The sequence below is a fragment of the Mustela lutreola genome, chromosome 3 (assembly GCF_030435805.1).
Source record: "Mustela lutreola isolate mMusLut2 chromosome 3, mMusLut2.pri, whole genome shotgun sequence".
In the NCBI taxonomy this organism is placed as follows: domain Eukaryota; kingdom Metazoa; phylum Chordata; class Mammalia; order Carnivora; family Mustelidae; genus Mustela; species Mustela lutreola.
This window is the reverse complement of record NC_081292.1, coordinates 198,895,538-198,923,452: the sequence shown is the minus strand read 5'-3', so window position 1 is coordinate 198,923,452 and position 27,915 is coordinate 198,895,538. Positions and strand designations below refer to the sequence as shown.

At 44.1% G+C, this 27,915-nt stretch overlaps 1 protein-coding gene across 1 annotated transcript in view; it reads left to right on the top strand.

Annotated features, from left to right (window-relative positions):
• LOC131827590 (aldehyde oxidase) overlaps positions 1-27,915 on the top strand; it is an 82,856-nt gene that overhangs the window by 37,482 nt on the left and 17,459 nt on the right. Inside the window, exons 17-26 of the mRNA XM_059168474.1 lie at positions 3,051-3,220; positions 3,865-3,991; positions 6,825-6,947; positions 10,237-10,333; positions 16,587-16,711; positions 18,370-18,503; positions 19,722-19,809; positions 24,236-24,322; positions 25,143-25,334; positions 27,475-27,702. Of these exons, the coding sequence (XP_059024457.1) occupies positions 3,051-3,220; positions 3,865-3,991; positions 6,825-6,947; positions 10,237-10,333; positions 16,587-16,711; positions 18,370-18,503; positions 19,722-19,809; positions 24,236-24,322; positions 25,143-25,334; positions 27,475-27,702 (1,371 nt within the window). The remainder of the gene's footprint in view (positions 1-3,050; positions 3,221-3,864; positions 3,992-6,824; positions 6,948-10,236; positions 10,334-16,586; positions 16,712-18,369; positions 18,504-19,721; positions 19,810-24,235; positions 24,323-25,142; positions 25,335-27,474; positions 27,703-27,915) is intronic.

Genomic DNA, 27,915 nt, shown 5'->3' with positions numbered 1-27,915 from the left:
TTACCTTAAGAGTTTCATTAAGTCAAGAACATGACGAGGCTTTTGAAAGCATCCGTTCATTGACTCTAGTGTTGGATCTAGCTGTAGAAGCCGACAGAACGTCATAGGAATGTGCCCTTGCTCCCTCTCTCTGAAGGTTTTAGGTTCAGGAGGGTCAAAAAATTCAAGGACACCAAAACCCATTGAAAGCGATGATATTGAAAGTTTTAAAAAGCTGTCATCTTTCCTAATATTCTGCAAAATATGGAAGCTGCAACCTTCAGCTTATAAATACCATAATGTTACCTTGACAGTGGAATAAACCTCAGAAAGGAACAACAGCACATTAACGGGCATTCAAACCAGCCAAAGAGAAGTGACAGTCCTCACACAGCAGATGGTCAAGGGACCTTGTTATTACAGATTGCAAGGCCAAGTTTTGGAAGGAGTTCATCTCCAACACAGATGAGTTTTCTTTTTGTTTTCCTGTGATTTTTTTTATACACACAGATATTTGCCTTGCTCGAGCATCTCTAGCACTGGTGACAAACATCTTTCCCCAAATCAGTTCATTTGCGCTTCAGGAGATCACCAGTTTGAAGAGACAAATTCGTTCCTCGGTGGTTCCTTCAGCCACATAACCAGCAGAAATAATGAGTCGAGTACAGCCTCTTTCACTGGTAGACTCACCCCAACGAACTACCAAAAAAAAAAAAAAAAAAAAAAAGAGTGTCGTATCTTCAGCTAAAACAATCAACTGCATTTTTTATTATAGACTAGAAAAAAGATGTATTTTAGGATTTCTCTTCAGTCTTTTTGCCGGCTCACACAGCCGGGTTTCAAAAGGTTTTGTTGTTGTTTCCCCCAGTGCTATCATGTGTTTCATTATTGACAAGAAAAAGTATTATGTCATAGAAAATAGAAAACTCCCAGAGCCCCACAGGTACTTGAGGATATGCTTCCTTAATATTTAAGCTTACGAATTACCTGGAATTTTGCTCTTCATAATGGAAAAAAATCTGTTAGGATTTTTTAAAAGTGGGTGATTTCTCACTCAAATGTTCAGGTTGCAAGCACCCCCCCCCCCCAAATCCTAGTACAGCAGGTTGGGGTATTTACAGAGCGAGTTGACCCTTATGATCTAGAACACAAAAAACCATACTTGAGGGAGAGCCCTCAGAACATTTATTTTTCTCTTGATCACCTTCTCAGCTTCTCAAAAGAGAGAGACCAATGGTCTGACGAGAGCACTTGGTCCTGAGGACAGAGCAATGAGCCGTGACTCTGGGGCTGGTGTGTGGGAGCTGCCTCAGACCCCCTTCCATGCCTGAACGCCCACATGTAAAATTTCCTCTCAGTTTCCCTCTTTGTCTACATTCATGGCCTAATGTCTATCTTTATTTAATGGTGCCTGGGTCAAGTCCTAAATTGTCTTTCTTCATAATCTTCTGCTTTCTAGTTGTGCATTATGTTCTAGTAACTACAAAATTGAAGTTTACATTTAAATGAAACAAATACAGACACGAAAACAAAAAAAAAAAAAAATGCCTATCGGTAAGTGTACATTTTACTGTAAAACAGTAAATTTTGTGCGAGCCAGAAGTAAGTTCATAGCATCCCACACATGTGTCGTGTGCCAAGTCAATTTTAGAAATCACTCTACTTTCTGCATGTAATTGTCAGTCAACATTTGGCTGACATTTTACTGTCTTTGATATTATGAAGAGAGTAAGTTTTTATTTTTTCCATATAACCAATCGAAATGTCGAACATGTTTTCAGATCACACGTGCTCCTCTCCTTTACCCTCTTGTTATTCGAGGCCTGTCCCTTGCCTAGACAGCCTCTGATCTATCTCAGGCCAAAGCTGTATTTTTTGGGTCCCTCAAGTAGGTTGACAGTGAACCAGGACCATACTTCGTGAGTCCCACGAACAGCAGAGAGCATCGGACAAGTGTCCATTTCAGTATCTTTGTCCTGGAATCTCCGCCACACACCCCCCCATCACCAGACCCCCCAGCAGCCGTAGCCTGCATGTGGGGCTCGGAGCTTGGTCTCTGTCCTGTCCGTTTACCCCTCTCTCTTCATATGTCCAGTTCTCCTCCTCCCAGTGACCAACCAACCAGGAAAGCTAACAGCTCCCTCCTACTTGAAATACTGGGGAACACATCATGTTTCTTTTCTTTTTTTTTTTTTTTTTTAATTTATTTATTTGACAGAGAGAGATCACAAGTAGGCAGAGAGGCAGGCAGAGAGAGGGGGAAGCAGGCTCCCTGCCGAGCAGAGAGCCCAATGCGGGGCTCGATCCCAGGACCCTGAGATCATGACCTGAGTCGAAGGCAGCGGCTCAACCCACTGAGCCACCCAGGCGCCCCAAGACATCATGTTTCTTAATGTCTGTTTGGTTCATGAGACATATTTAAGGTACTTATAGAACCAGTACCAAGACATTTTATTCCATGGGTCTCCAAGAAAGAGTAACATTAGTAAATCATTCTTCAAAGTGCAGATCCCTTTGTCTTCATTCTTTATCAAGATTGTCTAAATTACAAATTTTAACAATTATTTCTTAACTTTCTCATTTGGAATAGGAAAAGAAGGGCTCTTCTTGTGGACAGCATGCCCTCAGTATTTTATGAAACATAGTCAAAATACCATCCTGCCCTTCTGAAAAACATTATGTATGCCATCGCTTAGATACAACAGTAAAATAATTTTGGTAATAAAATTGAAAGAAATATGGGAGCATTAATAAGATGATATAATTTTACATTTTAAAGAAAGAAATATTCATTTACTCACATAAATGGAAGTTGCATTAGAGATACTTGTGTTCTATATTCAGAAAAAGTAGGGAAAAAATTAGAACAATTTCATGACCATGCATCCCAGTTTTGCCTACTGTATTACTGAAACAGGCTTCTTGTCCTCATGTTATTATTAACAATGACAACTTTCAGCGTCAAAATTGTTCTGGTTTGGATGCAAATTATATAGCTACCCTCTTATGGGAGATGTGTATAATATTATAAAAATGATTAAAAAATGATATGTTGGTTTTTGATTAAACAGAGTGTAGACTCCAAGCAACTTCCTCAAGACCCAATTGGCCATCCCATCATGCACCTGTCTGGTATTAAGCATGCCACGGGTGAAGCCATCTACTGTGATGACATGCCTACCGTGGACCAGGAGCTTTTCTTGTCTTTTGTAACAAGTTCAAGAGCTCATGCTAAGATTGTGTAAGTGATAAAGTCCTAATTAGACATTATGATTGCCTTTTCATCTAAGTCACTTAAGTGGTAAGTAATGGTACAGAGAAGATAGGCTATTTATTGGCAATATTCAATGTGATTGGGAGGGAAATTAGATCAAAATGTAGGACTTAATACAATTTGTCCCTCCATGTACTGTTGCCCCTTCTACAACATAGGTTTGAACTGTGCGGGTCCACTTATATGTGGGTTTTTTTTTTTTAAATGCTAATACTATGAAAACATTTTCTTTTCTCTAGCTTACTTTATTGTAAAAATATGGTATATAATACATATAAAGAGCAAATATGGGTTCTTTCACTGTTGATGTTATTAATGAGGCTTCTGGTCAACAGTAGACTATTAGTAGTTAAGTTTTGGAGGAATAAAGTTTATATGGAGATTTTTCAGCTGTGTAGGGGATCAGTACCCCCAACCCCTGCATTGAACTTGAATTCATTCAAGTTCAAGTAATAGCTTCATTGTCCGGCGAATTTGTTCCCAGTCGTCTGAGAACTATTAGAGCTAGATGTACCTTACCACTCAGACGTCTTCTTCTCCAGTTAAGCTTGTTCATCTTGGTCTTCGGGCTGGGGCTTCTCTGAGGACCTGCTCTGTGTCCTCTGATCTAGGTCTATCGATCTGTCAGAAGCTCTCAGCCTGCCTGGCGTGGTGGACATTGTGACTGAAGAACATCTTCGTGGTGTAAACTCCTTCTCCATTTTCACCAATCCGGAGGAACTTCTGAGGACAGAGGAGGTATGGCATTTTTGTTTTCTGTTTCAAAAATAATTTCCTCGGTTAATGTTCTTAAAGATGGCATCACATTTGGCACATCATAAAGGATTCCAGTAATTCCTTAAAACGCCATTGTTCTAATGGTGAATGAATTCAAATATACTCATTTTCCACATAAGAAGTTGACTAGTTCTATAAAAGATACTTGGTGTTTTCCTATTTTCTAGTCATAATCTTACTACTAGAAGGGGAGGAGCAGAGGGAGAGAGAAAAGAGAGGAGTCCTAGGCAGACTCCACACCCAGCATGGAGGTGGTTGTGGGACTAGACCTCAAGACCCTGAACTCATGACCTGAGCCAAAATCAAGAGTCAGACGCTTAACTGACTGGGCCACCCAAGTGCCCCTTTTCTTAGCTTTTAATATGAGAATTCTGTCCCCCTCTCTGACCTCAGTCCAACTCAGTCATGTATACAGCTCTGTGTTCCACCAGGGTCTTTAAGTGAGCACCTAATGTGGCTGGCCACATAGCCGAGTAAGACCCAAGTGGTCCTTACCCTCACAGAGCGTAAAGTCCAGAGGAGAAGGTGAAGTGGACCTTTAATGCACTTCTGACTTCGTATTAAGCTTACTTACTTGCTACTTTGTACCCTAGTAAAAGCCACTGAGTGAGACCCTGAGTCTGAGTCATTGGCGTGCTCCGCGCACTGCTTCCCACGCAGCAGGTGGAGGAACATGACAGCGGCTATTGCCACTTAATGGTTTCAGACGATTCAGACTGATCTGCCTGTTGCATCTTAAGTTTTCAGAAAATGCAACACGAGCGGCTTTCGGCAGGTTTTCTGTCTAAGGCGGACTTCTGAGTTCAGTGTCGACCCCAAAGCGCTTCCTCCTTCCAGAGTCCTGACTTTCAGCTCTCGCTGGCTGGTTTAGTGGCTACGAATGAAAGCTTGATGACCCGAGTGTTAAGCGGAGGTTGCAACTGTCCCAAGGCAGGGCTGTGCGGGGCTGGCAGAAGACAGTGAGGATCGTGGCCTTTGCCGACTGTTAAGTAAACAAGCAAAGCCCTTTGGAGCTGCAGGATAGTCCTTCTTCTGGGAGGGGTGCGGACGTTGATGTCCAGCATCTCAGGGGGCACGTGGGTGTGCCGGGTCACGGGGCAAACCCAGGCACCCAGGCAGAGCAGAGAGGGGAGCCATCATGAGCACCTTTGTTACTTTAATCCCTTTTGTAAGTTACCCCTTTAAAACGGTCTTTTCACTGTAGAACTTCTAAGCATGTATAAAAACAGAATAGTGCAATGAATCCCCATCGACCGTGGCGCCAACAGTTGCCAGTGCTTCACCATCCGCCATATAACTGCCCGCTGTCCCCGCCGCCCGTACCCGGCAGACACACTTCTAGGTGTGGCTGTGGGGTGTGTGCACGCACGCCTGCTAGATCTTTTTTATTACCATTTTTTTTTTTTCTGATGACAACACAACTATGTGCTTGTTGTAGAAAAGACTTAATAGTTTAAAGTCAATTTTTAAATGAGTGATTATCTTTGAATTGTGATCACAGTATAAGGTGAGAGAGAACGGAGCAGTCACGGTGACTTCTTCCAGTCTTATTTTACCTTCCTGGAGCCTTAGTTTTATCCCCATCAACTTTCTGCTCTGATCCCTGTGTGTTTCCCTTGGACCACCTGCCCCACCTGCAGGCAGAACCGTGGTGGGGACGCTCTGTGCTTGCCTGTGTCTTGGCTAGTACAGGTTCAATCTCTGCATGAAAAGTCTGTGCTCCACCAGTGTTTGGGACACACATTTGCTCACTAGCAGGCTGTGCTTTCATTTCCTTCCTCTGTCGTCTCTGATGAGATGGGCTATTGACCTTCTGGTCCTCCCTTTCTAGAAGCTTCCCCTCAGAATGGCCCTGATCATGGTGGCAGGCACAGGTCGAGCCATGTGACTGGCTCTCCTTGAGCACTCCAGAGCCCCAGTGCGCTGACCTGGAGTTTTTATGTGACAGTCACTCCCGTCCTTCCTCAGCCACTTCTGCCAGTGGTGCCACACAAAGACCCGAACTCCCCTAGTCCCTGGGTGTTGGTTCCTCTACACACAGGGCAAAAAGAAACCACTGAAAGAGGCAGAGCCCTCCAAATTGGTAGGTAGTGGTTTTAATAAGAGAGGGAACTTCTGGGGCGCCTGGGTGGCTCAGTCGTTAAGCGTCTGTCTTTGGCTTAGGTCATGATCACAGGGTCCTGGGGTTGAGCTCCGCATCAGGCTCCCTGCTTAGCAGGAAGCCTGCTTCTCCCTCTCCCACTCCCCCTGCTTGGGTTCCCTCTTTTGCTGTGTCTCTCTTTCGGTAAAATAAATAAATAAAATCTTTTTTAAAAAAAAGAAAGAAAGAAAGGGAACTTTGGAGTCTTATCTTGGGCAGCCACGAGACTGAGAGACATCTGCACCCATCTGCCAGAATCTTAAAAGTGCACACGTGTACGGGCCTTAACTGGGTTCAGTCCTGTGTGCCATCCAGTTGGTCTACACCACACCTTACTCTCTCGGGCCCCAGTTCCTACTGGGGAAACCGTACATTCTAAAGACAGGGAAGGAGTGAGGAGCCTCCATTTGCCTGGGTCAAGCTCAAGGGTCCACCGGGATCTGGTCCCATCAGTGACCTCCTCCAACAGTGGGGTCGCCAGCCCAACTCTACGAAGGCGCTTTCTCACCGGAGCCCTTGCTAACAGCCGCGCTGCACATGTGAAGGGGTTAGTCGCTATGTGTCTAGCTCTGTGCTGGGGTTCAGGGAAAAGGAGTGAAAGGAGAGGGCCTGGGACCTGCGCTCCCTGGGGACAGAAGTCTCTCTGTGTCACAGGTGTCCTGTGTGGGCCAGCTTGTCTGTGCTGTGATCGCGGAGTCCGAGGTTCAGGCAAAGCGAGCAGCCAAGCGAGTGAAGGTTGTCTACGAAGATTTGCAGCCACTGATCCTGACAATCGAGGTAACGAGCACCGATGGATCCATTAAAATGCTTTTGGTTACAGTGACAGGACAGAAACTCGGACCCCAAGTGGTGTCCCACACAGAGGGGCTTGGTTGGCCCTAGACCCTGGTTCTGTGCCTCTCCCCTCTGCTGCCCACAGCCCAGGCCCTTAGCCCCTCCTCTGGAGTCACAGGATGGCTGCAGGGGTTTCCCGTCTGTGTCCAGGCGGGGAGAGAGCAGCATTGTCCTGGGATTCCCAGGATTCCAAGCGTGAGCCCCAAGGTCCAGTCTTATCAGGCCACTTAGGCCACACACCCATCTCTGAACAAATGATTAGCCAGAGGCAGGCGGACCTGTTGGTTACTGCTGAGGAGTTAGGTTTCTTTGAAGTGTGTGGGCTTCAGGGGGGTGGGAGGGGGTTGGAGATGTGAGCAGAAATCTGGTCGCTGAGGGGGGCAGGTGAGAGGAGGGCTGTGTGGGCGGCCAGCGGTGTCCAGGACCCTGAGTTCACCGGCCCCCTGACTCTCTCGGGGGTGTGCAGGAACCAGCGAGACGCTCTGTGAAGCAAATATTGGAGACACTGTGTTTAGATTCATTAGAGCATATCTGATGAGTATGAGGAATGGAATCCTGTGATGCCTGTCGCTATTTTGGCCACTTAAACCAACTGGAATGTTGCATTTTCTATCCTGTTTTTTAGAAAGGAGTTAGAGATTTACAAAGATACAAGACTCATCTCCATGAAATGATAGGGTGTTCTGTATCCATTTCGTTGGTTCCTGTAATTTACTGAATAATGAAAGCATGCAAGTTGGGAAAGCAGCAGGAATAGATTAGATGCGGCACAGACAGGCTCCACGGACTCTGGGAATACATTATCTTCAAATCGAAATGAATGACTTGTTCTCTAGGTGACTAGTGTGCCCTGTGGCGGAGAATGAGAAACTGACTTGGCTCAGATTCGTGTCTCCAGAAGAACTTGGCCTTGATGTGTTTCTTATCGTGCTGCCTTATTCCTAGGAGCATAGCGTTTGTTTATGGACAGTGTCATCACTGTTTTAAACATGAAATTAAAATCACGTCAAGAAGACAAACATACAGAAGTTAAGCCGGAGTCAAGGAGTGGCAGTTTCCCCAGAATTTCCCAGCCGGTTTCAGATTCAAACGTTCTCTTTCCTTCCTAGTCAGATGTTGCCTCTGCACTTGGCTACTTTATGCGGTCATTCCCCAGCATTTTGTTATCAAGGTTCTTCTAAATAAGAAATGATTCCTTAATTACTTCTCCATAAGAAATTATTTACATGCTACTTCATCACAATTTTGTTGACGGTCCTTTGCCCAGTCCTGGTGGCTGAATGTCTTCTCTTCCCCACCCCCACCTTCCAGTCCACTAAATTTCTAAACAAGCCAACAGAGGCCACACTCTCCGTGCCCTCCGTCACTCCATCTGGCAGATCCCCTGTTGTTTGCAGAGAATACCAGCATCAAACCCCAAACTTTGACATGGGGAGGAGAACTGACTCACATTTTTATCAGATTTCAAGCTCTCCAAGTTCAACCAACTGGATCAGAGTGAATTTAATCAAAATTTTTAGCAGGAAAATATGCCCAGCTCCACACACATTACAGTTTTTTTTTTTTAATCACTTTTTTGGACCACGAATTATTTGGGAAATTGTCTCAAAGTTACTTAAAAAGCAAGCAGCAAGTAAAGTGGAAAAATATTACACTTTTTAAAAATAGGATTTATAAAACTTCTGTTTTCAACCTGGAATATCTGAATTGTAGATTAATAAGAAAGAAAAAAAATTCATTCTAGAAGGAACTGTATTATCAATTTAAATAGCATAAAAAAAATAAATGTATCTCTGCTACTAGCACCGAGGTTTAACTAAGCTAATGCTTTCTAGAGTGTTTAATAGTGTGAATGGTGAAACTCTTTCAAAACTCTTGGCTCAAAGGATCAGGCTGATGACCTATGGTGAGAAAAACATACTCCCCACCAGAATCTATCAGTCGTCATGGTCAACAACATGACCACAGCTAACACTTCGGTCAAAGCAGGTTTTGTGCATTAACTCCTTAAAAGCTCACAACAGTCCTGTGAAGAAAAACCGTTATTATCTTTTTTCTGCTGAAGAAACAGGAAGACAGCTCACACAGTCACACAGCTAGTCAGAAATCGAAACAATGAACAAACCGTCTGTCAAGGAACCGGGCTCCTGTGGTGGTTAAAAACAAAGGAACCCCCTTTCTGAGTGGAGGCAATGGCAGGGTCACGATACAACAGCTCTGGAAGGTACCCTGATAGGTCTAAACGTCTACTAGTGGCTGGAGGAAACCAGAGTTGGGACCATTCCTAACTGCCTGGGGCTGGGATTTCATGGAAGACCAGTAATCCCCGGCAGGTAATGCTGATAGGATCTGGCATGTCACATTTGCCAGGGGACACAAGGATTACAGCGAGAGAATTTCCCAGAAAAGCTAAGAAAGCCAGCCTAGGTGATTGTAGCTGTATCCCTGATGATGTGTACCTTGTTGTCTCCCCCTTCACTGGGCACCCAGGAGAAGCCAGTGGGACCCAGCACGTAAGTGGCTTTGTGGTACCCAGACTGGGCTTGTACTGGAATCTCGCTTCCGGGGCCAGAGTCCCAGATGCTCTATTGCCTTGTGCAAATGCCTTGCTCGTCCTCCCAAAAGAGGAGCATGGGCCCTCCAGGCCCACCATGATCCTTGTCACTGGAATGCACTTAGCTAGCATTTACTGAGCATTTATCGTATGCCATGTAAGCTCTTTGCCCGTCTCATTTCATTTTATCTGCACAACTCCATCAGAGCTATGTGCCCACCTGTGTCTCCATTGTACAGACGAGGCTCAGCGAGAAGAGATAATAGGCCCACAGTCAAACAGGTAGTCAGTGGAGAAAATGGACATGATTCTGACTGGGTCCAGAGTCCTGCGCGCTAAACCCATGTGCTGTGTGGCCTTGGCTTTGTACAGTTGGCTGTGGAGTGAATAGTACAGTTTTCCTGGAAAATATTAGTTCCATTCTGGGACCACCTTCCATACTGGGGTTCTCCCTGAGCGTCCTCCATTTCGACTCGATAGGCACGTTTGTCCTGGCTCCGTGAGGGGTCTCTCTGAAGGCTGGTTCTTAGCTCGTCACTGGGACTGTGCTGAGTGAAGGAGCAGGGTGTTCCAGAGCGGGAGACATGCTGCCCCGACTCAGATGATACCACAGTCAGGGTGGCGGCTGCCAGAGGGCTGGATCTCTGGCCCAGAGCCTCACTTCTCTCTCCTTTCCAGGAAGCCATACAACACAGCTCCTTCTTCGAACCAGAGAGGAAACTGGAATATGGAAATGTTGATGAAGCATTTAAAGGGGTTGATCAGATTCTAGAAGGTAAAGCTCTCTGAAAAACGTGAGGAGAGGGGAAGCAGCCCAGAAGGCTTGTGAGCATGTCTAGTTTAATGCTACCTTTGCCTTTCAGAAATCATCTAGAAGTCAGCTGAGAGCCGTCACTTCATTCACACGGGCATTTCCCTTTGTCTCCGGGTGTGTGTGTGTGTGTGTGTCTCGAGTACAGCAGGGAGGTGAAGAGGGAGACCCAGCCCCTTATGGTGTGCTGACCACTGCCCCATCACGGCCGCAGACTTATCCGATGTCGTCTCTTTTCCTGCTCATAACCACCCTGCAGATCAGGAAACTGAGGCTCGGAGTGTATGAACACAGTCATAAAACAGCTACTAAGTGACGAAGCCGGTTAATCGAATTGACAGCTTTTCTTGGGATTTCCTAAGCCCCCGTTTCTCTTCCCTCCTTTCTCTGCCTTCTCCCTCCCTTCCTTCCAGACTTCCTTCCGCTGTGTGTGTGTCATTAAACTGGGATTTCTCTCTTAGAAAAGTTGATTACACTTTTCCAATAAAATTTTTATAACTTTTTATTTTGAAATAAATTTAAATTTACAGAAAAGTTGCAATAACATTAACGAAACTCCCAGTTATTCTTTATCCAGATGCCCTGATTATTAACACTTCACTACACCGACTTAATCATTCTCTCTTCCTGTACACCCACACACACATTTTTTTCTGAGCCATTTGAGAGTAAGTTACATGCTCGTTTACCTCTAAATACTGGTGTGTTTCCTTAGAGCAAGAACATCCACTTCCTTAAACAGTTATGAAAATCAGAATGTGCACATTGACACAATACTGTTCGTTAACAACAGACCTTATTCAGATTTTGCCACTTGTCTCAGGAAAAAAAAAAAAAAAAAGTACCAGGGGTCTTAGAGAACACAGACTTTCCCCGCTCTGCCCTGCCATGGTCCCTGCTAGAGAGCCGTCCTTAACCCTTGCTGTGCAAGAGCTGATTGCCCCAGGTGTGTGGCTGGGTGGGCGTGGGTTTTCTGAACCACATCTCAGGGCGGAGAATTTCTCATTTGGCATTGTCTGTCTTTAAGTGAATTTCCAGGGTATTGGCATCTAGTGCGTATTTGAAACCACCATCACCCTGATTTTTCTCTCCAGCCCCAAGCCCAAGCTCAGAAGGGGCCTAAGGCTTACCCTCCTCGAGTGCACAGCCAGAGGTCTGGCTGTGTATCCAGCCAGCCACTTGAGCTCAAAGCCCATTGTGTTTCTTAACTCCACTGCTGTGTTAGACCAGGACGTGGTCACACACTGCCTGGATGACGTCATATGGAAAACGTAGCAAAGACACCTTTTACCATCACCCTTCCAGTATTCCCTGGCACGCCGTCTTATCAGCGGTGGGACTTGGCAGGACCCATCTCCCTGCTTTAAAGTTATATCAATAAAATAATCCTGATCTCAGAGATCTGTTGTGAAGGTTCTAAGAGATAACAGAAGTGTGCTTGGCATAGAGCTTGGCACATCCGTAACAAGCGGTAATTACTGCCAGGCTTCGATGTTTCTGTTGTCCTCAAGACACTATTTCACCGTCTCCCGAGCTAACACACTGGCGGGTGCTCATTTAGCACCCCCGGTGTTTCCCGGTGCCTCCCAGTGGGAGCCACTTATGAGACCTGCCTGGAGACTCCCATGCCCCCTTTCTGGGATTCTGGAATTGGAGGATCCAGGATAGGGCAGGAATGTGCTTTTGACAAACGTTCACAGTGTTCCAGACGATTCTTAGGACTAGTGAAATGTGGCCAACACTTGAAGACTGGGTCTGTTTTCTGGGAGAGGAGGAGGGAGCATTTCAGCATGAAGAGATGATGGTGTGAGCATCTTGGAAATGCCCATTTTCATTAGTTTGTATCCTGCCCCTTACCCTACTGATAAATATGAAAGTGGCACAAGGTGCTTTCCAAGGACACTTGTATTGATTTTAAATTTCCACCTTCTTGACTCACTAGTGTGAGGTAATTTTTTTTTTCTTACAATGCAAATTATCATTTGAATTAAGAATTTTTGGCCATTTTTGGTTACCTTTCAGTGAGAGGTAACTGGAAGTAATGATCGTCATAAGAGCACTCTGTCCCTTAGGAACATAGCTGCCCTAAGAAAATCAAATATTTAAAAGATAAATGATGTAGAACACTAACGACATCAAGTCTTAGACTGTGTTCTTGAAGGGACTGAGTTTTTATCCTCTGAAAATACATTCGGCCCCTTCCTAGCCCTGATGTCATAGCACTGGGAGGGCCTTAGAAACCCCCCAGCCGAGGCCCTGAGGTGAACATCTTTCTCTACGTGAAACCACTTCTCATTTCTCTCCTTAAAAATGGCTGGAGAGGGCGCCTGGGTGGCTCAGTGGGTTAAGCCGCTGCCTTCGGCTCAGGTCATGATCTCAGGGTCCTGGGATCGAGTCCCGCATCGGGCTCTCTGCTCAGCAGGGAGCCTGCTTCCTCCTCTCTCTCTCTGCCTGCCTCTCTGCCTACTTGTAATCTCTCTCTGTCAAATAAATAAATAAATCTTAAAAAAAAAAAAAATGGCTGGAGAGGGGCGCCTGGGTGGCTCAGTTGGTTAAGCAGCTGCCTTCGGCTCAGGTCATAATCCCAGCGTCCTGGGATCGAGTCCCACATCAGGCTCCTTGCTTGGCGGGGAGCCTGCTTCTCCCTCTGCCTCTGCCTGCCATTCTGTCTGCCTGTGCTCGCTCTCTCCCCCTCTCTCTCTCTGATAAATAAATAAAATCTTTAAAAAAAAAAAATGGCTAGAGAGCACAGAAGGCAGTCTGTACAGCAGGATTTGCAAGAGATCCAGGAGCCCTGAAACGGAGATTATCTTGCCCTTATCCCCTCCTGCTGGGCACAATACAGGTGGCCTCCTGGGTAGCCTGATGGCTTTTCAGTCTTGAAGGGCTTCTTATTAAAATGGAAATGTGCCCTGAGGAATCACTCCTAAACCCACAGTGAAATAAGATTTTTATCTCAGGGATTAGCTGATCAAATTAGTTGATCAAATTAGTTGACAGCGACAGCCGACAGCGGGTAGGAAGAGCGGGAGGGCACCGTGGGCTGAGGGCGGCAGGGCGGATGGTACCATGGAACAGGGCTCCTCGCGTACTTTGCAGGTGTGAGCAGAAACAGCTCTAATGGTTGGTAGCTTTTCATGTTTTAAGTGAAGTAGGTGTTTAACAAAATAAATTCCAATTGGATTGTGGGGGTACTAATATGGTAAACCATGAATTTGAGCCCACTGTCAGGTGGATTTTTAATGTGCAGTCTTTGATAAAACCTTACATTAAAATTGAGATTTGAGGGGCGCCTGGGTGGCTCAGTCTGTTAAGCATCTGCCTTCAGCCCAGGTGATGATCCCAGAGTCCTGGAACTGAGTCCCACGTCCGGCTTCATGCTCTGCGGGGAGACTGTCCTCTCTCTTTCTGCCCCTCACCCACTCACGCTCTCGCTCAATCTCACTCTTGCCCTCTCTCGAATAAATAAAATCTTGGAAAAAAAATAAAATTGAGATTTGAGTTTTGACATTTTAATTTTTGTATTTTATTAATGAAACAATCTCGTTTTTCTGTATTTTTTTCTTTATTCAGAGTTTGGATAAGCTAGGAAATCCAGACATCAATACAAAAGATTTCCTTGGGAATCTCCCTTAAACCATCTGCAAATCCCTGTTATTGGATACATTTTTAATTTTTTTTAAAAGATTTTATTTATTTATTTGACAGACAGAAATCACAAGTAGGCAGAGAAGCAGGTGGGGGGGGGGGAGCAGACTCCCTGCTGAGCAGAGAGCCCGACGGGGTCTCGATCCCAGGACCCTGAGATCATGACCTGAGCTGAAGGCAGAGGCTTTAACCCACTGAGCCACCCAGGCGCTCCACATTTTTAATTTTTTAAAGTTCTCCCTTTCACCTAACATGATTGTTGGTCATAATTGTATTCTGTTTTTTTTCGCTCTGTTTACTCTCCCCCGCCCCCATCTTTCAATGGCTTAGTGGAAGATTTTTCAGGACTCCATTTTGATGAATCTGTAGTGTTTCTCAGTGTATCTCTGTCTGGTTTTGTTTTGTTCTGTTTTTTGGTGGTAGTTCTATGTGTGAATTTTACACCTAGAACATACAATACATGTAACATACATATTACAATATATCTCGTAGCAACATTTTCTCAGTTTGCACATAGACATCTTACCTTTCTTCGCATCCTTTTACTCTCTTTCATTTATTATAGTCCTAAAAAATTCCCTCTTTATACTCTGAGTACTTCATGAATCAATGTTATAATTTTGCTTTCAATGCAATTTGTAAAATTCAAGAGGAGAAGGAAAGTCTATCACGTTTACCTGTATTTGTAGTCTGTCTGTTGTTCTCTCTCCTTCCAAATGTTCCGAGATTCCATTCTTTAAAAAAAAAAATCATTTCTTGTCTGCTTCACAACTGTCTTTAACCATTATTTTAGGATAGGTTTGTTTAAGACAAATTCTTAGTTTCCTTCATCTAAGACTGTCTTGATTTCTTTTTCATTCTTGAAGAGTATTTTTGCTGGATATAGATTTTTGAGTTTCCAGGTCCTTCAGAAGTTGAAGAAAGACATTGAAACTTTCCTCTGGTCTCCACGGTTTCTGATGAGAACCTGCCTTGTGAAGTATCCTTCCCCTCTAGGCGAGGTAGTGTTTTTCTCTGTCTGCTTCCAAGATATTTTCTTATTTTTACTTTTCAGAAGTTTGACTCTGATGTGTCTTGGCATGGATTTCTATGGATTTATCATATTTTCAAATACTCACTCAGCTTCTCAAATCTGTAGGTTCGTGTCTTTTGCCAGGTTTAGGAAATTTTCAGCCATTATTCCATCAAGTGTTTGATGTCAGTGACCCAGATGGTCAGTCTTTTTATTTAATCGAAGCTCTGGTCATTGTCTTTTCAGTCTCTTCTTTCTGATGTTCAGGTTAGGCAGCTCTGTTGTTCTGTGTTCTTGATGACTAGTGATTTCCTCTGTTGCATCCATTCTCTTGTTGCGCTTTTCCAGTGAGCCTCTTAAATTTTGGTGGTTGTATTTCTTAGTTCTAAAATTTCCATTTGGCTCTTTTTGTATCTTTTGTTTCTTTACTGAAACTTTGCATTTTTCCATGTGTTTTAAGTGTTTATGTAAATGCTCGCTGAAGCATTTTTGTGATGGTTGCTTTAAAATCGTTGTTAGATAACTCCAACATCTGTGTCATCTCAGTGTTGGCCTGTCGATTGTCTTTTCTCATTCAAGTTGAGTTCTTGGCATAATGACTGATTTTCAATTGTATCCTGGTCATTGGACTATTATGTTGTAAGACTCTGGGTCTTATTTACATTATCTATTTTACCAGAACTACTCTGACCCCATGCTGGTGGGGAAACAGGTGTTGCTACCTTGTTATTGCTGGGTGAAGGGTGGAAGTCCAGATTCCTCATGTGGTTTCCAGTGATACCACCACAACACAGGGTTTGGGGCATCTCATTACAGCCTGACAAGAGTGGAAGTCTAGATTTTTCTACCTAACTTTTGCAGATAGGAATGGGGCCACAGTGTTTTCACTGGAGTAGACTGGAGTAGAGTGGTCATTGTATAAAAGTTTTCTTGCTAAGCTTCCCATCTCTTTGTTCCTTGGATGGAAAAAGTGGGCTTTTCTTGGGGATTTTCTTTCTGTGTTTTCCTGTTGATATTTTGGGATTGCTGGCTTCTCTGGTACCAAGTCTGGGATATATGAAGCAAACAGCAGCAACAAAAGAACTTAACTCACTGAACTCACCATGTGTCTTTCCTTGAATCCCAAACTGCCTAATTGGTCTGCCTTCTCTCTACCTTTCAGAGTCTTCTTATATTTCTTTTGCATATAAATAAATAAAGTTGTTTGCTGTACTTAGTAGAAGGAACCAAGAGAAGTGCATTTACTCCATCTCATCTTGGACCAGAAATCTCCTTGCCATAGTGTTTTGACAGACTCTAGAACATCACACACCTTTCCCTAGACTCTCTGACCTACCATATCAGGAGACCTGACAGACACTCGACAGACACCCATACCGGACTGGTCTTCAAATCTGCAGATGTAATGAAATCTACATGTTCATGGCCCTTAACTGTGTAGCCTGCTGTCCTAGCAATATCACAGTTGGTGGAATTTCTCCGTAATGGGAGAACAGCTAGGGGATGCTACCTGTTCTTTCCAAAAGCCTCCTTGACTCTGATACTTTCGTCTAACAGGTGAAATACATATGGGAGGTCAGGAACATTTTTATATGGAAACCCAGAGCATGCTTGTTGTTCCCAAAGGAGAGGACCAAGAAATCGATGTCTATGTTTCTACCCAGTATCCCAAATACGTACAGGTAACTGTGGGGCTGTTGCAGAGGGGAGGTGGCTAAGTTAAGTGGTTTCTGCTGGCAAAACACACCAAGAGCAATTAAAGACAAAAATTCACCATGGGAACTCAAGGAATTTGGAGTACTAACAGCTCTATCCGTTTGGGTATTAATAGTTAAAAACTTTTAAGAGAATGTTATGAAATTGGGCACCTTTTGTTTGTGGATTTATAACTTCAGAACCAGTTACGGAGTCAGCAGGTCTCTTTTGCTGTACTCTTGGCTTTATTAAGAATGTGAAAGAAAAAAGAGGAAAGCCTGCCCTCCAAAGCTTTTAAGTACCTAACTCACATGAAGCAGTTAGGAAATGGTGTTGGACAGAATGGAACCAAATACTTAATCAGCTAAGTCAGCATTTACACAGACGGAAGAATTAAGAGAAAGAAGGGTTTGCTGAGGGCTAGAATCATCCAGAAAGTCCATGAAGATGAAGTCTTCAGTTTGTATTTGTAGTGAGAGTGAAGTTTGTCTCGATGGTGAGAGGAGAGGCCATTTCTAAGCAATTCCACACCAAGATCCAATGCCATTCATTCATTCATTCATTCATCCACTCATTCTTTCTGCAAACATGTATTGCCTCTGTCCTGTATACCAGGCAGCATGCATGTAAGAAAGGGGGAATGACACAGAGGCTGCCCAGGCAGGCATCCGGGACGCATTTAGGAGAGGCTAGCTGAAGCATCAGGGTGAAAGCAAGAGGGACAAAGCTAAGGGGTTGACTCAGTAGGCCATACAAGCCGGTGTGATTACCAGAGCAGGCAGGAGTGTGGGAATGTGCGGACTGAAGCCTTTCAGAAGCGGGAACATTGAGAAGGGCCAGGCGAGTGCTGTTTCAGTCCGGTCTGCTCCTCATTCCCTGTGTGATGCCATCACTTCATCCCTCTTGGGCTCCACATCTACAGACTTGAGTTGTTAAGACTAAATGACCTCCAAACACTAGGACGGCAAGGAAGAGCAAAACCTGCATCCGGGGAGGGACCCACAGACCAACTCAGTAATAATCCAGATGGTAGGCGAGAAATGTGTCTGGTAGAGATAGCAGAATGTGGGGAAAAGTCAGGCTGAGAGAGCTTTGCAAGGCCTCAGAATCTCACTGCTTCAGGAAACCTATCCCAAGGGATTAGTACGGAAAGGACACTTTGGATATGGTTCATGGGGAACTTTTTCAAAAATTTATTAGCATAGGGGCATCTGGGTGGCTCTGTCAGCTGAGCATCCAACTCTCAGTTTCAGGTCAGGTCATGATCTCAGGGTCATGGGATTGAGCCTTGCCCTGGGCTCCATGCTGGGCTTGAAGCCTGCTTAAGATTCTCGCTCTCCGTCTGCTCCTCATACCCCGAGTCTCCGCCCACCCCCTGCCATGCTTTCTCTCTCTCAAAAGAAATTATTAGCACAAAAATATTCTGGAAGGACTACTTAATGATAGTTCTTGCAATGTCATAATAGCTAAACGCCACTGACATCAGTTGTGGATGTGCTTAGGTTATTGGAAGCTGTCCTGTTATTTAGTGTAGCTGCACAGTTTTCGTATTGTGTGTAACATTTTGGAATCGAAAACGAGTAAGTCCTGCCCCACTCCCTTGCTGCAGATGGATCGGATTAATGGGAACTATTATCATTCACAGGACATCGTTGCTTCGACCCTGAAGCTCCCAGCTAACAAGGTCATGTGTCATGTCAAGCGTGTTGGTGGGGCTTTTGGGGGGAAGATTTTCAAAACCGGCATCTTGGCAGCCATCACCGCATTTGCCGCCAACAAGTAAGTGGAGAAAATCTGCTCAATTAGATTAAAAATAAAATGAAGTCATGCTGTGCATTCTCAATACTGAGGTTCAGGAGGAAGAATTTGGGTTAAGATTATTTAAAATCATATATGGTATACAAATACACAAAGCTGCCGTTTTATTACAACTTTTTAATCTTATATTGTCATACCAGATACTAAGAGCCAAAATGAGACTCAAGTACCCAAAAGAGTGAAAGCCACAGTAAAAATACCTGAATAGCAGATAGAAACAAGTCCCAGAGGGATGCTGGCTACTTGTCTTAGCACCTGTGTGTGTGTATAGGTCACTTCAACAATTTGAAAAAAGCTCAACCATATATATAACATATATATATGACCATATATTTTATTTATATATAATATATATGACAAATATATGTAAAATCCTTTATGTGTATTTATACATAACATATTATATATGCTATATAATATATATTAAATATATATAAATAAATATATGTGTTCCTACATATATTTTCTTGATTTAAATGGAGATTTTTGCTTTTGTGATGCTTACCTTTATTTACATTTATTTAATTATTTACATTATATATATTTACATTTTATATATAAATATTATAATTATATATATCTACAGTTATTTACATTATATGCATTTACATTTTATATATAATATTTATATATTTACATTTATTTACATTACCATTTTCCTTTAAGGATCCCAAAACATTACCATAGGAAATGGTCTTTGGAGCAGCCACATGTAGAAGGCTTAATTTCTTTGCTGAATGATATGAGTCAGTTCCTGTATCCCATGAAGCCAAAAGACCTTGATTCTAGGTCTGTCCTTTCCGAGAGCACTTGGAAATCAGACACCACCTGAGTTCCTCCATTCGGAACCAGTCTATGATGTGGCCCTGGGACCATTTCCCTGTAGCAGAGGTTGTTATCACAGTGGGAAATGTGCCCAAAGCAATACTCTAGGGCTCCTGACACCCGAGACCCACCCTTGCAGAGGTGGCACCTGCCAGGCATTGTGCTCTGAGCCAAGGCGAGGGGAGGCCACGGTGCACGCCTGAGATCGGAAGGGCCCGGGAGCAGTAGCTCCGTCGTCCATGTGTGAGGATGCCCCTCCAGCTCTGGCTGCGAGTTAGTGCCATCCCCCGGGGCAGCTACAGTCTCCTCCCCAGATGGCAGCTCCTCGGTTGATGGTTTACCGCTCTGCTCTAGACACGGCCGCGCCGTCCGCTGTGTTCTGGAGCGGGGAGAAGACATGTTGATCACTGGCGGCCGCCACCCTTACCTTGGAAAGTACAAAGTGAGTAGAAGAAGAGCGGGGTCGGAAAGGCTTTGTGTCACCGAGATGACATTGCGTGCTGGCAGCAGGCGGCGCTGGGCGGCTCTTTCCTGGGAACTAACACTGAGCAAATCAGCAAACCCTGCTTCTACTTACCTCTCTGTTCCTTGTGCTCACCGGCTACTGGCCAGCTCACACCTGCTTTACTTGAACATGTCCGTTTGTGGAAAAGTACGAACTGGATTTGGCTGATCCAGAGTGAATGATTGGAAAGCCTGTGAGTAGATATACACACATCTGTGAAAGGAGTTCTGATAGCAGACGACTTCCACGTTTTCTAAAAATAGAAGAATACCCAATACTGTTCTGTGAAATTATAATTATTTGCCAGCAGCTTCCTCATCTTTCAGTATTAGCAAAAGTATTTCTATAAACTCTGTCCCAGAAATTCCTAGAAAAATTTCTGTAGCAGAAAATAATTATTTTTTGCTTTTATAAGAAATAGATTAACTTGTCAGAATAGATTAACTGCCATGATAAACAACTTAAAAACTCTCAGGGCCTTTAAACCCATATTGTGTTACTTCTTGCTCAAGTAACAGCTCAGTAGAATCAGCAGGGGTTAGGGGAAAGGGCAGAGGAGAGGAGTCTGCTCTGAAAAATTATTCAGGGATTTAAACTTTTTCCACCCAGTAGGGCCACCATCATCCCCTGAGATTGCATCATGTGGTATGGAAGTCACAAGGCTCAGATGGCTATTCACGGGTACATTTAAATTAACTAAATGAAATAAGAAAATTTAGGGGTGCCTGGGTGGCTCAGTCGGTTAAACATCTGCCTTCTGCTCAGGTAATGATCAAAGGGTCCTGGGATCAAGTCCCATGTTGGGCTCCTTGCTCAGCGGGAAGCCTGTTTCTTCCTCTGCCTGCCACTCCCCCTGCCTGTGCATGCTCTCTCTCTCTCTCTTTCTGACAAATCTTTTTTAAAAATTTTAAAATAAATAAAACAGAAAATTCAGTTCGATAGTTGCATTAGCTGTATTTCAAGTGCTCAGTAACTATGTGTGGCCAGTGGCTGCCATATTGGACATGTAGATATGGAACATTGCCGTCACCTCAGAAAGTTCTATTGCAGAGCACCACCTTAGGGACTCTGAGTCCTCTGCTGGGTCTTCTGCAGAGGACAGAACCAAAGGAAGAGTGTTATGTGGGAATTGTTTTAGGTACCAGGCATGTTAAATGTGGGCCTTGCTTCTATTCACGTGTAATAAGCCAGGACTTTGCCATCTAACTCTGAGGGAGGCTGGGCAGCGTAGTCTTCCACGTGCCCAGGATGAAAGACAACAGCATTTGTTGAACACGGCATCATCTCCATCACAACTGGTGTACTTGCATCCGTATTTTTAGGAGATAAGGGATGAGTTTATTTCATCTCATGCTCAATTGGATCTATGTTTAGAATTTGGTTTAGTTTAACAAAGATTTATTAGAGTGAACTTCGTTCTGAAAGAGATTACATTTTAGGGACTAAGGGGGAAAAACATACACATATGAAGTCATCATGAAAACATCATAATATCAGGTTAACAATGAGATGCGCATGGTAAACTATGAGTTGTGGTACGTACATGAGACATCTTAGAGATGGTGAAACATAAACGGCCTTCAAGGACAGATGAGCAGAAAGGAGGCGTGTGGGTGGTGGGAACGCAGAGGAGGGATAAACATGGAGTGTTTGATGGGGTGGTGGTCAGAGGAGGGGGGAATTAGAACACACAGTAATTACTGAGGGGTGGTGGGAAATAAGGTTGGTTAGGTTAAGTGATGCCAGATTGAATGAGGCCTAGAGTTTCAGGATTGGGGTTGAAACTTGATCTTGTAAGAAAGAGTAGGACTGAGTAGGTCCTTGATCAGTCAAGTATCATAACCAAACACAGGTGCACAGGAGAAGGTCATATGATGGCACAGGGCAGGATGGCCTGGGGAGGAGAGAGGGAGCATTCAGACATGAAGTATTTGGGGTCTGAGCTGTGATAGTAGGATGTTGAAGAAATGAGTCCAAGAGCCATGGTAGGATAAAATAAAATAGGAGCCGGTGGCAAACTTGGCAAAGTCCAGGGGAGAATAAAACCACAAACATGACTTGGCGGTTTCTAGTAGAAAGTACCAGGTTGGACAGAGGAACCAATATGGAAGAACAGTGATGAGCTTGTTCCTTCACCAGTGTGGAACCTTACAACAATCTGTTACTGGTAGTTATAGTTACAGAAGCCTTAAGCACAGTGATGACTATAATTATGAAAGAAAAATGATGTCTTCTGATGTAGAGTGAAGACAAGAGATGATATTGATAACACTTGTAATACTAATATTAATAATTTATATTTAGAACATTACCGTGTTTCAGTCACCCACCAAAATTTCCTACGCATTACCTTATTTATTGCCATTTCACAGATAGAGAGGTTATAGAGCTTGTCTGAGATCACAGAACTAGTTAAGTGGCAGAGGCAGGACTCAAACTTCTGGAATTCACAGGCCGTGCCCTTGACAATGACTTTGTTTTGAATCCGTTCAGCAAAAATCACAAAGTGAACTCTAGTAAGTTTAGAGATACTGAAGCAGAGTGCAGATGGGAAGCAGGGATATTGGAAACATATGAAACACAGGAAGATATTTCTGTAAAAGACCTCTAGCAGCACCCAATGGTGCTGAGAGTTTTCATCAAACTGGGCGCGCTGAGAAGAACGTGCTGAGCCCATTGCGAGCCAGCCACCAGACTGGGAGTTTGGAAGATGAGGTGGCCTCAGGGGAGAGAGTTCAGGTGGAAAGGTGGAGCCAGAATGCAAGGACTTGTGGCAAAAAAGGGAGGTTGAGAATGATGGGGTTGGTTTTCTTGAGGAGGGAAGAGCGGGGTGGGCTGAACAGTAGTAATGAATTTTCCAGAAGGGGTTTTTGTTTGCTTTGCTATTATATCTTTCTCTACCCTGACTTTTTCCTTACCCTTTTATCCTTTTTTTTTTTTAAAAGATTTTATTTATTTATTTGATAGAGAGAAATCACAAGTAGACGGAGAGGCAGACAGAGAGAGAGAGGGGAAGCAGGTTCCCTGCCGAGCAAGGAGCCTGATGCGGGACTTGACCCCAGGACCCTGAGATCATGACCTGAGCCGAAGGCAGCGGCTTAACCCACTGAGCCACCCAGGTGCCCCACCCCTTTTATCCTTTTTTACACACAACAAAACATTTGCTGTCTCAGCCATGTTCAACTGTACGGTTTGGTGGCATTAAGTACATTCACATTGTTGTACAACCATCATCACTGTCCATCTCTGGGATTCTTTTCATCCTGTAGAACTGAAACTCGGGGCCCATTAAGTAATATATCCCCATTTCTTCCACCCCAAAAATCCCCCAGAAACCACCATTCTACTTGCTAGGACTCTGATTACACCAGATACCTGATATAAACGGGATCAAACAGTATTTATCCTTTTGTGACTGGTTTATTTCACTGAAAATAATGTCCTCAGAGTCCATCCATGTTATAGTATGTGTCAGAATTTCCTGCCTTTTTAAGGCTGAATAGTATTCTGTTGTATGTACCACATTTTGTCGATCCATTCGTCCGTTGACAGACACTTGGGTTGCTTCTAGCCCTTGGCTATTGTGAATAATGCTGCTGTGAACATACGTGTGTAGATTGCTTTTCAGGACCCTGCTTTTAGTGCTTTCAGATAAATACCCCAAAATGGGCTTACTAGATTATATTATATTTCTATTTTTAATTTTTTTGAGGAACCGCCATACTGTTTTCCTCAGCGGCTCCACCATTTCACATTTCCACCAGCGGTGCACAGGGCGCCCAGTTTCTCCACATGCTCACCTACACTATTTTCTGTTACTGGTTGGTTGGTGGTTGTTTTCTTATAGTAGCCATTCTGATGGATGTGAGGTGGTCTCTTGTGATTTTGATTTGCATCTCTCTAATGACTAGAGATGTTGAGCATCTCTCCCTGTGGTGACTGGACATTTGAATCTTGTCTTTGGAGAAATGTCTATTCAAATCCTTCATCCATGTTTTTAGTCAGGTTGGGTTTTGTTGTTGTTGTTGAATTATAAGAGTTCATACACACACTGGATATGAATCCCTTAGGAGATACATGATTTGAAAAATTTTTCTCTGTCTTCTGGGTTGTCTTTTCACTCTGTTGATTGTGTCCTTTGGTATATGGAAGTTTTAAATTTTGGAGTTGTTTATTTTTTTTTCCAGTTGTTCTATTTTTTTTCTTTTGTTCCTGTGCTTTTGGTATCCTCTCCAAGAAATCATTGCCAAACCAATGTCAGGAAGCTTTTTATCTGTGTGAGGAAGACTTCCAAGTAACAAAGTAAAATGTAGAGAGACATGGTCACCAGCCCCAGCATTCAAGATCGGTTCTCTCTTCCTAGGCTGGGTTCATGAACGACGGCAGAATCGTGGCCCTGGACATGGAGCATTATAGCAATGGGGGCGCCTCCCTGGACGAGTCATTAATTGTAAGTGCTTTAAGAAGCAAGTTCACATTCTGGGAAGTATGACATAAAATGATAAAATTCAGAGGATATTCAATAGCTAAATAACTTTTTAATAAATAAGACCCACACTGCAGGGACAACCATGTGTTGCTAACTGGTGCCCCCAGAGTGAGCCCAGACATACTGGCTAAGTCTGTGTCTATATATTGTGTCCATGTTTCCCATACTAGGACTTCTTTTCCCAAGGGCAAGCATTTGACCTCAGTCACAGCTCTGCTGTTATTCTGGCTTGGATCATCCTTGGTTATGGGCTGCCCAGTGCATGGTGGGATGTCCGGCAACATTCTTGACCTCTAGTGACTGGATGTCAGTGGCCCAGCTACCCTCTGGTCTCAACAACCAAAAGTGTCTCCAGACATTACCAGGGAAGACAGAAGACAAAATCATCCCTGGTTGAGAACCAGAGCATTAGACCAAATACCAAAACTTTTTTTTTTTTTTTTTTGCCATGCTTTGCAGGATATTTTATTCATTACATTCTGTAGACCCCACGTTTAGAGCCTCTGAATGTTTCAAAGTCTTTGGCAGTTGTCTGAAACCTGGGGGGAAATGCATTCGTCCTGAAATATGAACATAAAAAATGATGATTTCAAAAAAAGAAAAAGTATTCAAATCCTTAAAAATTATAGCAGACATTCTTTTAATTTAGGACACGGGTCTGTCTTAGCATGTTTGATGTGACGTAGAGAGGGTTAGTCATTTCCGGCTTAGTTTTGGTCTTCAGTCTCAGGAGGGCAAAATCTGATGAGAATCTGATCACACCAACTCTGGATCTCCGCAGGTGATAGAAATGGGACTTCTGAAAATGGAAAATGCTTACAAGTTTCCCAACCTGCGCTGCCGGGCGTGGGCGTGCAAAACCAATGGGCCATCCAACACAGCTCTGCGTGGCTTCGGCTTCCCTCAGGCGGGGCTCATCACTGAGTCCTGTATCACCGAAGTTGCAGCCAGGTGTGGTCTGGCCCCCGAGAAGGTAAGGCTAAACTAGTCTCTCACACACAAGACATCAGGCTCCAGAGCAGGGAGGACCCCTGGGGGGTCATTCAGGTTGAGGAATTTGGGTCCAGAGGGGCTGAATGGTGTGCCCGGGGTAAGCCAGCTCACTAGTGAAGACAGAGCCAGGACTCCAAAGTTCAATGAGCCTTGTCTCACTTGGGCTCTTTGCCCAGAATCCTCCTGGAGACAGAGGATCTTGAAAAGGGAGCTTCAGACTCCAGCTCATTTAGTGAGAAGTCTCCGTCGGTTGGTGAGGTAAGTGCTACCCACCAACGAGTCCTGTCAAGCCCTTTTTTCTCCTCCTTGAACATCTTAGGCAGCTGTCAGAAAGTTTCAGTCATTTCAGTTACTAAAATAGTTTCCTTTCTGTTCTTGAAGTCACCGTCGCAATTGATAAGCTCTGTCCCCCTCCCTGTGCCTCTTGCCCTCAGAATCCTGGAGCGGAGTTAGGGTGGGGAGACCCGGAGTCCATTCTTTCCCAACTTCTCCACTCTGGGCATCCTGCTGTGCTGTTGGGGCAGAGAGGGAAGGGAGGGCCTGAGGAAGCAGCCTTTGCCCAGCGAGCTCTTGTCCCCTCCGTGCTTAGATGTAGCCACTTTTCAAGTATGTTTCTGTGGGCTTGTTTCTGCTAATTCTCTCTTGGAAATGGACGGTCCCCTCTGAGGGTGGGTTAGGTTTCCAGCTGTCCTCGGTGGGCACCTCAGGCGGTGTTTCCCATTCTCTCTTTGCTGCAGCAAACCTTAGAAAGCCCCGCTCCCCACTTCATCTGCCTGCTTTCTTGCTGGTCAATACTAGAACAGGTAGCCCTAGGCAGAAGTCATTTTCTTTTTGTCTCTTGAACTTCCGGGGGCCCCTGCCCCTCCCTTCTCATCACAGCCTCCTTCCCAGAAGTACTGTGGCATTTGGTAGCATAGGGGAAATCGGATAATGACCCCCCCTCCCCGCCGCGGCAGTCGGAGGAGAGAATAGCCACCCTTGAAAACGCTGCCTTCCCCAGGCTACCTGGGTGGCTTAGTTTCAGCTTAGGGATGACCTCAGGGTTGAGAGACTGAGCCTCAAGTTAGGCTCTGCACTCAGCATGGAGTCTGCTTAAGATTCTCTCTTCCCCTCTATCCCCCTATCTCACTTGCTGTCTCATAAATAAGTAAATCTTAAAAAAAAAAAAAAAAAAAAAAAAAAGGAATCTTAATTTGGGATGCCTGGGTGGCTCAGTTGGTTGGACGACTGCCTTCAGCTCAGGTCATGATCCCAGAGTCCCGGGATCGAGTCCCGCATCGGGCTCCCAGCTCCATGGGGAGTCTGCTTCTCCCTTTGACCTTCTCCTCACTCATGCTCTCTCTCACTGTCTCTCTCTCAAATAAATAAATAAAATTTTAAAAAAAGAATCTTAATTTGTTCTACATCCTAGTTACCAGTTATGTTTTAACAAATATAAAAGGTTGTTGAAAGAAAAATTGAAACAAGATGGGATCGGGAGGGAGACAAACCATAAGAGATTCTTAAACTCACAAAACAAACTGAGGGTTGTCAGGGGGAGGTGGGTAGGGAGAGGGTGGTTGGGTTATGGACGTTGGGGAGGGTATGTGCTATGGTGAATGCTGTGAAGTGTGTAAGCCTGACAATTCACAGACCTGTACCCCTGGGACTAATAATACATATATGTTAATGAAAATAATTTTTTAAAAATGTATATATAAGCTTGTTTAAATATAACCAATAACTAGAGTGAGTAGTCTTATCTTTCCACAACATCTACAATCCAAATTGTGTAGATCATGTAGCCTGGAAGTTAAATTCAGGAATACGTCTCAACAGATGTTCGCAAATGCAGCTAGAATTAGAGGAATCTACAGTATCCTGGGACTGTACTGAGTCATATAAGAAATATAAGGAAAGGATACTTTCATTTGAACTTAAACCAGAGCAGCATAGAAAGTATATAAGTGCTAACATATCTGATAGAGGCTTCAGGTAAAGAAGGCTTCAGGAAGGGCTTCCACAAGGAGTAAGTGGAACTCAGTTTGGGCCTGATGGGAAGAGCAGAACTTAACTAGGAGGACAGTGGAGAGACTACATTGGTTGCCTCTTCTCCATTTTGATTTCCTTTTCTTTTATAGGTCCGAACGATAAACATGTACAAGGAAATTGATCAAACACCCTACAAACAAGAGATTAATGCCAAGAACCTGATTCAGTGTTGGAAAGAATGTATGGCTAAGTCTTCTTATACCCTGAGGAAAGCGGCTGTGGAAAAATTCAATTCAAAGAATTATTGGAAGAAAAAAGGGCTGGCTGTGGTCCCCCTGAAGTTTCCTGTTGGCCTTGGCTCAATCACTCTTAGTCAGGTCAGTTCTCCAAACAGACCAATCAGAGGGGGTTGGGGAAACTTTCTGTGAAGGCAGATTAGCCATAGGGTTGCAATGCCTGTTTGTAAACCTTCCCCAAAGTTGTCCTCAGTCAAGCTAGCTTTCCTCCAGAGGAGATAAGAGCTCCTTTGCAGGAATCCCCAGCGTTAGCAGCAAGCATTCTTGCTGGGAAATCAGAAGACCTGGCATTTG